Here is a 13165-nt window from a genome sequence, read left to right on the forward strand (position 1 = left end):
CTGAATAGCTGAGTATCACATTAATAATTCATCCTCCTGGTAAAGCAAGACTCCTTTTCCCGAGTACCTCCTCCCATTATGACGGCTGGATAACTGTTCTAAGTTTCACTCACCAAGAGCTTCACCCTCTTTCCTCAGAACACAAACAATGAATGCAATTGGTTAGTTTCAACACGGCATCAAATAATGCATAACCACATACAAGCTGCTTCATGACATGAGGTTAGATATTAGAGAACAGTGAGAGGGCGGATGCAGCGTGGTACAAAGACAGGCCTGTTCCAAGAAAACCAAAAGCAGAACATCCACTCACTTCATGTAGCATTCATGTTCAGTCCCTACAGCGGGAGGCATTGTTGGTAAATGATGGTGATTCATTATATCACTACGTAAACCTGCTAAAAATAAAGCGGCTCGTCCTATTTGAATCCAACTTTTTGTTCATTCCCAACTCCTAAATAAAAACTGTTTAATTTGTATATTTCTTGTTTATTTAATGAACTTTGGGAAGCAGTTACAGAATCAAGTCATGATTAAGATTGAAAATATTGGTCCCGACTTCTAGGCTGCCAACTAGAAACGCTACCTGGTCAAATATCAGTTTTCGTCTGAGATATTGGTTTTCGCAGTATCCTGATACAGCTGGAATTTCATGATCTTTGATACATAAAAGTGATTTTTGAACGCCTTTATCTCCTTGGTCATTATATCCTATAATGACAGGGTTTAACAGGTGAAATTTAAGACTTTTTAAAGACCCTTTTACATCAATACTACAAAACAAACACATTTTAAAGCAGGACTGAAAAACTTAATTAATTCAATACATTTTTAAGACATTTAAAAGGCCTAAAATTCAGATTATTGGATATTAGACTTTTAAAAGATCCACTATGTAACATTTACGAGGATCTATTGGTAGAATTATAATAAGATTAGAGAGACTTTATTGATCCTACACTGGGGCAATTATTTCCCCCATTACCTTTCATTAGTGTTTAATCACCTGACACCTTAGAGTGAGACGTTTTTTTATCTACAGACACCGCAGGTCGCCTTCCATGGAGGCCGTCATGTTGAACCGCCATGTTTCTACAGTAGCCCAGAACGGACAAACCTCTGGAGGGTGAAGCGAGGGAGTTTCAATATGCAGCTACACTGTTAGATGCCACTAAATCCTACACAAGCAACCTGCAGACACCCTGTAATTAAAGATCATTTCTCATCCCGTGAAAGCACATAATTGTCCCTGAAGTATCACGTTATTGAAAACATTTGTCATTTTCATCAAACAATGTAGCGACATTTGATCTCGTCAGGATCTCTAAGCTGTGAATCACATGTAATTGCAGGTCTTCAGCGGTTAAATCAACATTTCACACTCCCACTCATGTGCTGATCCACCCCCCCCGTAACGTGCTGACGGGCTCTGTGTCTAACTGACAGGTCTCTGGTGGAGGCGAGGCGAGGCGAGGACAGAAGACAAAACGAAAGCAGATCACAGAGAGGCGGACTGCAGCAGTGCAGAGACTGAAAGAAAAGGACAACTCAGCCTTGTTCCCACACACACAGCTGCTCTCCCAGCTCATCTCTAACCATAACCACATCACTGGAGCCACGTTGGGCCAGAACCGCCTCCGTGCCAGCTCCCCCAGCTCTGCAGCCGAGCTCTGCAGCTCCTGCAGGCGGGACGCTGGCTGGGCCCGGCTTGGCACAACGTGCTGCACGTCGCAGGCAACGCTGGCAAAGATTAACCCAGAACCTGCTTCCCCTGCTGTTCACATTTGACTCCATGATTTTCTGATGTTTTATAGAGCAATCTATTAATCAAGAACATAATCAGCAGGTTTGTTGGTAATGAAAATAATCGTGAGGCGCAGCCCTGTTTAAACATGTAAAAAATAAGCCACTTATAAGTCACTTCATATCATTCCTCTGAATGTAAATTTAAAGTGAATTACGTTGCAGGTTAGATTTCTTATTGTTTTCATTCTAGTTCTTTATACTTTGAGTATGATGTTTTTTATAAATTAACTTTTACAGTCTAATGGGAAATAATGAATTCTAATGTTGGCCAACAGATTATCATAAAACAAAATTCTGATGGGGAACTCACATGCAGCTTAGTTTGTTAAAAAGGTGACTACTCCTATGAGCTGTGTTTGAAGATAAAAATAATAAAATAAGACAGAAAAGGTGAGGTGAGATGCCACCTGGCCCCGGCACAAATAAGTTCTGTTATAGAACAATCCTTGTGTCCCGGGATGACCTGCACTCTCCTGTTTTTGACCCCTGCTGTCACTTTCTTGAGTTTAATTTTAAAAAAAGCACGAGCAGATAAGCGAGCCAACCAGAGGAGAGCTGACAGACCGGGAGGGAGTTAACGTTCGGCGTTGACATATTTCATGTTTCCATGAAATTCCACTTGCTTGGCAGGATTTGAAGCCTAAAGCGGTGGGGGGGGTAACGTTTCTACCTGCCTGCCCCGCCCCTCCTCCATTGATCCAACTATAACACTGCTGCTTGTCAGGGACTCCTAAACTCCCACACATGGATTCCTTTCAGCCAACAAACCACTGCACTGGTAGGATTTGACTTTAATGTCCACTCAACGCTCACAGAGAGCTTGAAAACTAATTGTCCCTCGCCATCACGAGGTGGCAGATTCACAAAGCTAACTCGTTCTCATGGTTTGAGGTCTGTAAAATGTCTGCTTTGCCAAAGAGTCATGGGAAATGTTACGGCTTCAAAACCTACAAATGCTTTCTGGAAATGACATTATGTTACCATAATTATGCAAAACCAAAAACATGACCCTAGGACACATCAGAAGGACTCCGACTTTTATGAGGAAAAGTGGCAAATCCTTTTTGGTGACTTAAAAGCATAAACTTCCATTATACAGCACTTTTTTATACAATACTGTTGAACCATGTAACACCATGTGATAGAGAAAGATTACTTTTTTATTTTTATATTTAAAAACCCCACTTCCTTATGTTTTTAACTATTGTATCTACACATTCAGCATCATTCACAGCTTCCAAAACAGGAACAATCCTCAGCGTTGAGCTACGTTTTACACAACTTTCACAGATGACTGTTCTTTTAACTTATTCTGCTCCGGGAATTTGATGTGCATTTCCCACAAAGGGAGCCTCTGTTGTTGTTGTTGTTGTTGTTGTATAATTCCTTTGTTTTGTCGTAACCTGTTATTTTACTCAGACTATTCAAATTCTATTTTCATACAGTCGATCTGTGTGTTGTGTGGATGCAAATAAACACAGAAGTCAACTGTATGCTATCAACACTGACAAATTTAGTGACTCACTGGTGGAGAAAACATGTAGCTGCTAAAGAGACATATTTTCTCAGCTGGTGGAGACCAAAATAGAGCTAAAAGGAAGATGAATATCGGACACAAACACAACTATAATGGGATGATAATGTTGTTCTGTGTCTGCTGGACAAAAGGAGACCGACTACTATAAATGTTGTATACTTAAAAACATCCAGTGTGGAATGTTTAGTTTATGTCTTCTACAGTAGCCCAGAAGGGACAAACCTGAAAAAGGTTATGGACAAAGTGAAAATGTTAAGGGGATGATAAGGATGCGTTAGCCATAACAACTTGATGGCTAAGGGCTGTTTGATTTGGAGTTTCTGCCCCCTACTGGTCAAAAATCACTTATCGCAGCTTTAAGTGTGAGCTAAAACTGTTTGGTAAAAGGAAAGTGGTCCCTGTGAAGTTTTGTATTCAATACTAGAAACTACGGTGGCCTTAAAACTCGCAAAAAAACCCCAAAGCCCCTATCTTACAGCCACTGTCTGGTTTGTCCATTCTGGGCTACTGTAGAAACATGGTGGACTCCATACAAGGCGACCCGCTGCGTTTGTAGATAAAAAGCTTATTTTAAGGAAACGAAAACACAACAATTCATATATAAATGGGATTATGCACTATTAAAAACATACCTATTTATTATTATATTCAATTTCTGCCAATAGATCCTAATAAAGAAAGAAGATTTCCAGAGCAGGTTAATGGTAATCTAACTAAGTATTACCTTATTAGATATAAACTTATCAATATTATCCTAAATGTTACTATAGTTGATATATAATATATAAAAAACTGAGTTTAAGAGAGTTTGGTGGCATTAAATGAACAGAAAAAGCACACATTAATAAATCCTGTGAGCAACATAGAACAGTTTTCGACATATGAACATGTGCTGGCTGCACACAGGTGAGCTCTCTTACCTGTTTCTCTCCGACCTGGAGGAACAAACCCCTGAACACAGATGTCCCTGGAGCTCTGACCGACTGTCTCTCTCTTTCTTCTTCTCTCTCTCTTCTCTCTCTCTTTCTCTCTCTCTGTCCGCGCAGACAGGATGCAACCGCTTCTTTAGAAAAATACAAGTCCTCCTCTTTAAGCTCCGCAAATTTGACATCTTGCAGGTTTCCTCCGCAGTCACCCGTCGGTCGCCCCTCAGCCATGGTTACCCGCCGAAGCCCTCCTCTCCTCCTCCTCCTCTCTGCTCGGCGTTGTTCCTGCTCTCCTCGGGTTTAAAAGAGTAAAAGTTGTATTTCCTGATCAGTGTGATGAAGAGTGAATTGTTTCCTCAGACTGGGGAGGAGGTTGAGTTGTTCTAGCTGTTAGATAAGAAGTGTCTCCCCTCCTTCGATTGACCTCAACTGGCGTCTCTGTGTAATCAGATGCTGCTCACCACAATATCCATTCATCCTATTACACAGTTTAACCCTTCACTGCCCACTGCACGGCTTTATGCTGCGTTAGAGGACTGTCGGAAAAACCGCCACTGCAGCTCTGCAAAAACATCCACACACACAAACACTGTGTGATGAGTCAGCTCAATACATATAATATAATATAATATNNNNTTTAGTTTTTTAGTTTTTTAGTCAAGCTGCTTAAAATATTTTTAAATTGCACGTTATTGTACTTGCACATTGCATATAGTTAGTTTTCTATTATATTTTGTAATATTCTTAATTGTGATAAGATTGTATTTTTCTGCACTATATTCCCCAATATTATATATTATAATATATTTGCTGTGTGTAACTTGAATTTCTCCTATGTGGGATTAATAAAGGTATATTTTATCTTATCTTATAATATAACTTCTGTATATAGTTTGTATACATACATGTCAATCTCCCTTTAATCCCTCTTAATAGTAAAATAAAAAAGTTCATATTATTATTATTATTTTTAATTTTATTGTTTTAAGATAAGACAAGAAAGACACATACAAACACAAAGTTGTATAATCTTTCTTTACCCCATAACCAAAAAATACTATAGTTAACATTACTATTGAGTTGATATTTAAGTGTATTTATTATGCAAGCTTATTTATCATACACTTGTAAGATAAACAACTATATATATAAAGCATATCCCTTCCCTCCAGCAATACAATTAATACAATTAATCTTATGCTAGTAAGATGTGAGTAAATTTAAAAATAATTGAATTTCATGTTCTTCCTTTGCCTCCAAATCAAACAGCAAAAAAAGAATATTTAAAAACAAAGTCATCTTACAATTAAATTATTCTTATGCATTCATTTCCTATTTTACAGTCTAAAACACATTTATATTATGTATTTCACATTTTTCCCCTCATGCCCTTTCCTCATATACTCTACAGACATTTGAAATGTATGTAGGTATCTACAGTTAACAGCAAAGTCACTAAGAAATTAAACGCACATCGGTGGTATATCTGTGTCGAAACACTTTTATTAATGTTTTGTGATCGTTGCTGACGGATTCCTAAAATTTACCACAAACAAGTTCCATTATAAGCATTATTTGTAACAACAAACAGCCTGAACATGGACGTTTTGAGTTCTCCAAGTGTACCCGAAGGCATCATTAACCCAGACCCACTGATAGAGTGGGTTAATGAATACACACACACACACACACACACACACACACAGGTTAAGCAATAGGTCATGGTCTTATGAAAGCCTATGATAGCGATAAAGAAAATATTAAAAACAATATATATCTAAAAATATATTAATTTAATTCCAATACACTTTTACCTTAACAACCTGCAGATTTTTATTCCTGTTTACATAAAATAAGGATTTTTAAAAGCTAGAACATTTTTGCATTTAGCAGTATAAATCAGCTTCCTTTACAAACAGCGCCATCCTCAGGACGCAGGCACGCAATTACAAAAACACTTTACAACTGGTCACTATACTGAAATATGTTTGATTACGCAAAGCAGCAGACAGTTTGCATATGAAGTGGCATGTTTGAATTCTTGATCCTTCTCTAAATTCTTCTAAATACATGACATTAAAGCAGGTTACACTCCTCAGTCTCTCCTTACAGCTGACGTTTTTACAGTTTCACTCAACAAATTACTTTAAGCCACATCAGTAATAGAAGGCACATTGTCTTGTCAAAACAAAGTTTCATTTTAATTCTAGACAAAGGATTTAAACTCTCTGATGTTTGTCTGTGATGTGATATTTCAGCAGGACTTAAGGCAGAAGAGTCGACTGGACAACGTGTCTCAGTGGCGTCACCGCTCCTCCGCCAGCAGCGCTCTGAAGTTCTTCAGCTCTCTGATGCTCGTGGAAATCCTGTGGGACATTTTCAGGAGGAGAAGTGGAGTGTTACACAGAGAAAAAAGGAACAGAAATGTAAAAATATTTGGTTTTCATTTTATATCCTGTAGTATTTAGGCGAGCTTTGGCTTATTTTTTTGTGTGTGTGTAAAAATTTGTTTTAATGATGACACTGGACGGAGGTTTATAGTCCCAAGATGTAGAACAAAGCTTTATTCTGGGAGCTATCACTCAGATTAACTAGTTGTAGTAACAGAGTTTATCTTTTTTACCTGCATTTTTATCTTATTTATTCAAGTGGTTATTTATTTAAGTATTTTTTAATTGTTCTCTCTTTGTAAGTCCTGATTTTTAGAGCCTGAAGCACAACCTTTTATCTTAAGGGAGCCCTTTTATATCATTGAGGAAACTGACAAATCATTTTATGGATTTTTACAGGACAGATACTAACAAACTGTGCAATGAACCCAAACAGTGAACACGTGAGAGGTTTGGATGAACTTTGAGCAGATTATTTCCTGTAAAAATTACATCAGAGGGGAGTTTTCGGATGCTTTTAGGAACTTTTTATACAACTATATGTCTGTTTTGTGTATTTTTACTTTTTTAACCATCATACATTCTACCTAAGCAAACAAATTAATTTAGTTTTCTTTACAGAATTAGACAAAATGCTGAGATATAGGCCTATAGTGTATATTTCGTATGTTTTCTTACGCCCCTTAAAATCAAGAAGGCCTTGATCTTTTTTATTTTATTTCTGTCACATTGTTTTGGTCTGAAAAAAGCGAATTTCATATATATAACCTTCAATAAGAAGATCTGGGTACTTGTTCCACCACTGAACACACATTCTCACGTAGTTAAAGTGCTCCAGAGTGGATATAATCTACTGCCCGCGCAACAAATGCAACCCTTTTGTTGTCTGTTGTACCGAGAAGTCAGAGCAGAGTTGGTGCCCTGTTATTTTACAGATGTTATAAATGATCATGTGATGCCGACAGACTCTCTCTCACCTTCCGAAGGCGTTGAGCAGGGAGACGATCTCCTGGCGGCTGAGCTGGAAACTGGGTCGCTGGTTGCTGGACGCGGGCAGAGCTTCAATCTGTCGCTCTGAAAACAAAATCTTTAATGACGTTCCTAATCCCTGAGTCTGATGGAGAGAGAGAGACGGAGAAAGACAAAGCAGCACATCACAATGCAGTTGTAATATCTATATATGCAGGTTTCACTGCATCCTTTAATATTTACACACTATTTCCCATACTGAACACCATTAATATAACTGTTGTGAAAATGTTCTCGCCTGCAGTTTCCCCCACAGTCGACATTTGAAGCAGCCCACACAGTCCATGATCCTGGAGATGTTGAGGAAGGCCAGTCTGATGTCCTCCTGACACAGCAGAAGAAAACACACTTGTGTCAATTGTGTTTAAAACCTGTAAGTGTGGTGTGTGGTCACTTTACCCCTCTCTTAAATTAAATATGTAATTTCTCCATGTTACAGTACAACAACTCACAGAAACAGTCAGAAATCCCAACAACGGTTTGTACAAAATCTGTGAACTCACTCTGAAAACCTTTGTTTTTATGAATCTTTTACAAATCCAAGTAATGAAGACATTCAATTTCTCTCACCTGCTTGGTTGTCGTTAGTAAAATAATCTATGATACCAATCAGGCTGAGCCTTTTTTATAAATAATCTGGTGGATATTTTATGTGTATGTTTTGTAGCTATAAAAAAAGCATTGTCAGCATGTTTGAGGCGTTTGAGGTCACCCTGTGTTCTTAGTTTTAGTACAAATGTAATAGGAGTTTCAGCTGAGGTGGGTTGACAATGACTATATTTTAATTTGAGGGTGAATTAGTCCTTTAGTTGGTTCTCTTTCTCGTGTTTAGAAGAAGAAGAAGAAGAGTCTCCTTTTCAATTATATGAGCTTAAACTGTCTTGTTATGTCCACAAAGACCATGATAAATTTAGTTGAATTTTTTTTTAATTTTTTCTGAAAGGATCATAAACAAAACTTAGTAAGTGGGTTTTAAATGGTCGCCAACCTTCAGTTTGGCTGCTTCCTTTTCATCGCCGGCAAACAGAGATGTCTCATTGAAGTGCAGCGGGAACGATCTGGAGAAAGGAAGGAGGGAGAGTCACAACTAATTAGCTAGCCAGTTGTACAATAAATATGACAACAGCACAAGAAACTACACCAGTGAGAAGTAAGAAAGAAAAGAAAATGTTCAGAAATTATTTTAGTTTGTCTTTTATGAGTGAAAAAAGTTTAGAAATATATATATATATATAATAGCAAAATATAAAAATAAATGCTTTACATATATAAAATTATATAAACTGATGGTACATTTACAGGAAAACAGCCCAGTAGTAATGAACACTGGATGGAGAGCACTGACTCAGACCGACCTGGCCAGCTGCAGAATGTGCAGCAGCAGCTCTTTGTGCTTCTGGTCCTCCTCGGGTCTGCCGGTGTACAGCCGGAAGGACGTCTGCTGGAAGAACGGCAGAACTTTGGCCAGCGCTCGCAGCTCAATCAGGTACAGGAAGTAGAGGTTGCGGAGCCTCTTGGGCCCCTCGCCGGCCGTCAGCTCCGAATCAAACCGCTGCCTGAACTCAGACACGTTGTGACCCCACTTCTTCTGAAACCAGCTGTCTGAAGGTAGGAAGAGAGAGGAGTAAACAACAACAGAGGACGGTCGCTGCATCGAGACAGGACATTTTAATTTGGGGGGAAATATAGTGTGTCTCACCATCCAAGAGGTATCTGGCGCTCAGGTGGATGTTGATGCTGGAATGGAGGCCAGAGATGAGCCGGTAGAAAGCCCTCTTCTCCACACACTGACCTGAGACAGACACAAACAGAGAGAGTTGATAAAATACTGGACAAAGACAACACAGCGGTCCTCTGGATCAATCATCTTTAGGTGAAACATCCGCTTACCTTCCAGCCAGCTGTAGAAGGTCTTTGCTGTAATAAATGAAGCAAATGTTGTTGATAGTCCAAATGAAGTGAATCATGGTGCGGTGTAACAGTAAAGACCTCTTACCTTCACTTCCTGAGCTGCTGTGGAATGAGTTGGGAATAAGTGGACGCCTGACTGTATACGGCCTGTGAGGGAGCAGTAAAGAGGGTTTTAGTTTTAGAGTAAAAACACACACTTCTGCTTCATTTATCAGTTTCCAACATTTCTCAGATTGGAGATAAAGATAAGCAGTAAACTGAAGGATGAACGTTATACATCAGTGCTGATAAAACATATTATAATGTATTACAGCTGATAAATTATCTGTCAATAATGAAATTCTATGCAAAATGTTGATAGAATTTATGTTCTGCTGAAACATTTTTTTTTGTTGTTTCTTGTGCGGTCTTAGACGAGCTGGGTGATGTGGGTTCAGTCAGATGTTGGTTAGAAACAGTTAGAGCTATGGATTATTAAATAATCTTACATACATATTAGCCTTTCTAACCCTCTGGTGTGCATAAACTACAAATTATTAAATTAAATGATTGGTTATCTTATCGGTATCGGCCATGAGAAGCAGGTAATTGTGTTGGACCATCCCCAGTAACAGCAGTAGCTCTGGAGAGACTTACACACGACACTTTTATCTGAGGCATAAATATCTTGACAAATATCGGACGGACTGCCATTAAATATTGTGCAGACATTAATGGTTCTCAGAGGATAAATCCTGGTGACTTTGGTGATCCACAAACATTTCTTTAGGGCCACCAGCAGATAAACATTTTAGGTTCTAGGTAGTGAAATGTCTCAATAAATACTGGATCGATTGCTTTCAGACATTTATGTTCCCCTCAGATGAATTGTGAGAACTTTAGTGATCTCCTGATTTGTCCTCTAGCTCCACAATTTGCCTTACAGAGCCACTAGCATGACTGTAGACTCATGTTTCAACTGTGTTTTATGGTGAAAGTTCCTTGTGTGAGTCCAAATCCAAAGGAGGTGTTTTAGATTGTGAGTTTTTACTTGAAGCAGTTCTCCTCATAGATGCTGTTCCAGATCTGCCAGGCTTCCGGTCCTCTGTATCCCGTGAAGCGCTCCGGGTTCAGCAGCAGGTCGACATACTGGGAGTCTGGTGACCCCTCGTCTGGGAAACAGAAAGCCTTTAGTCAGCTGTAAGTCACTATAAGAACATCTTTCTGTCAGCTATAAAGGCAGCAGGGTGGGAGAGTCCGCTTTATTCAGAATATCTACACACCAGCAGACACCTGTGTGGGGTTACAATAATCCACCAAGGTTAGGTAGTAATGGACCATTTATTTCCTAAAAATCATACTTTCTTTGTTGTTAGATATATATATTTTCATTCCTTACATGTGTTCCCATGTTTTACCCTCTGTTATGTCTAAAAATGATAAATTCCTAACATTGTTTTCCTTTAAATAAGCTGCATTTTATCTTAACATTCCCTAAAAGTTAATGTATTATTTCCATTTATATTTCCAAAAACATGTATTTTATCATCTTGTTCCCTTAAAACAAACTCAGCTTTATTTGTATTGCTCCTTTCATACAAACAAGTAGCCCAAAGCTTAAAGTTTAAATATATATATTTCTTTATGTTATTAATGTCAATATATTTTTATGTTTCATTTTTGATTCTTTTCAAAAAAAATTATTAACATGTTCCCTAAAAAATTCCACCTTTTTACAATCACATCCCCCCACAAAATGATCCATTCTCCCCATTTATATTTTCAAGTCTTTCCATTACGTTCATTAAAACATGGTGTAGTTTTACCGTCACGTTCCCCAAATTTAAAACCTTCTGGGAACACATAAAAATAACACATTTGCTCGAATAGTACCGTCAACCAGGCAGAAGCGTTCGGCCTCGTCGTCGTGTTTGCTCCAGTTGAGCAGAGCCTCTCTGGTCTCCTCGCTAGAAGTGAAAGCAGAGCAAGTCTGTCATCCTCTCTGTGCACGTCACAGAGGTCAGAGGTCACGAAGGAGGTTAAAAGTGTAAGATGACGCAGTACACTGTATCTGACCCTGTATTTCTAGTGTTGATGTGTGTATTGCGCTTATTGTTTGCACAGTGAGCTTTTATCAACTACACGGACGGGACTCACCTTAAAGAAACATCCACAGCCCCGAGATGCTTCGCCTGCTCACAATCAACCTGTTCGTTTGCTTCTGCTGAATACTGAACACACACACACACACACATCAACAACAAAGCTGTATAATCCTGCTGTGGCCGACCATGCATGTAGGCGTACTCAATGTACTTTCTTATTAGGCTATTAAAATAACTTGCTACAGTGAATAATGTTTCTGTTCCTTTGTTGTCCCAGACTAAATGTTCTCTGTTTGAACTGAAATGTACTGATAGTATATTTTTGCATGTATGCAGGCTCATTATGCTCATCTCTGTGTACCCTAAACTCTCACCACCCACCCCCTAATAAAATAGGGCTCCCCTAACTGACAGCCACAATGTAAGTCAAACCCTGTATATGTGCTATATTACTGCAGTTGAGTAAAATCAGAATTTACTCTTGTTAACTGCAATTTGAGTAAAATCAAACTGAAGCTGCACTAATAAAAGAAAGCGTGAACACACTGTGGTAGAATATGGATACGCTGATAATGTGATGTATTAATGTGGTGATTAAATGATTGCAAACCTTTTTACAAACCAAAAATTTGCTGCATATGTCCTCGCATTGAACATTTAACATTAAGTTTTCACCTCTAAATCAGTTCTGACAAACAACTCTCAGGAATTGTTACAGTTATAATCCCCAAATTTGTTTTTGCCTTCAAATTTGAGGCACTGCTTTTTCATAATCCCAAAAATGTGTTAAAGGACCCCCAAACCCTTTTCTATAGCAATTATTATAGCATCCGATATAATACCTTTACTACAATGCCTTTAAATTCCACAATTTGTTCTTTGCTCGGATGTATTTTATTAAAAATATCTCCCATAAACTTTCTTTATCCATTTTTTGTATAATCCCCCAAAATGTGTTCCCTCCTTTTATAAATCCCCAAAGTTTGGACAGCAACCCCACCATTTCCACCAAAATAGCTATTTGTTACAAATCAAAGAATTCCAAACCGTGTCCCAGCTCATGCTTTAAACCTTTGGAAAGTTTGGGCTAAAAATAGGATTTATTTTAATTCTCATTACTATGGTTTTTAAAATATGAACACAGAGCTCAAAGAGAGTCCACGTTGTCAGTGTGTTTGGGGACTCACCTTGTTGTGGGAGGACGATCGGATCCCTTCTGGCACCTCGTTCTGTGAGCAGAGAGAGTTTTAGTCAGTCTGGTGTCAATAAGGGTGATTGGCACTGGTGGAAAGTAACTAAGTACATTTACTCACGTACTGTACTACAATTCAGAGGCAAATACTGTATTTATTTTTTTACTTCACTATATTTATTCGAAGGCTTCAGATTAATATTACAAAACAAATAAATGACAATGTAATATTGTAGATTAAGATAAAACTGGTGGGAGAATTTACCACCAATATATGAAGTAAATAAAAT

At 38.4% G+C, this 13165-nt stretch overlaps 2 protein-coding genes across 5 annotated transcripts in view; both read right to left on the bottom strand.

Moving 5' to 3' along the window:
* The window catches only part of pacsin3 (protein kinase C and casein kinase substrate in neurons 3), a 38391-nt gene extending 34017 nt beyond the window's left edge, over positions 1-4374 (bottom strand). For 3 of the 4 annotated variants that reach the window (XM_035651960.1, XM_035651958.1, XM_035651956.1), the window contains exon 1: positions 4264-4373. The gene's annotated coding sequence lies outside the window, so the exon portion shown is untranslated. Of the gene's footprint in view, positions 1-4263 lie in introns of all 4 variants that reach the window. The other variant, XM_035651957.1, reaches the window with a different exon arrangement.
* A 1380-nt stretch (positions 4375-5754) lies between these two features.
* On the bottom strand, positions 5755-12918 carry ero1a (endoplasmic reticulum oxidoreductase 1 alpha; the record flags this gene model as incomplete). The annotated part of the gene is made up of 12 exons (XM_035651996.1): positions 5755-6635; positions 7637-7773; positions 7927-8013; positions 8677-8746; positions 9044-9290; positions 9388-9480; positions 9579-9605; positions 9685-9746; positions 10630-10750; positions 11472-11545; positions 11736-11809; positions 12871-12918. Coding segments are annotated over 12 exons (1101 nt in total), but the record flags the coding sequence as incomplete, so codon positions are not given.
* Between the last annotated feature and the right edge of the window lie 247 nt (positions 12919-13165).

This window comes from Morone saxatilis, unplaced genomic scaffold (assembly GCF_004916995.1).
Source record: "Morone saxatilis isolate NCDOM2014 unplaced genomic scaffold, NCSU_SB_2.0 Contig11, whole genome shotgun sequence".
In the NCBI taxonomy this organism is placed as follows: domain Eukaryota; kingdom Metazoa; phylum Chordata; class Actinopteri; family Moronidae; genus Morone; species Morone saxatilis.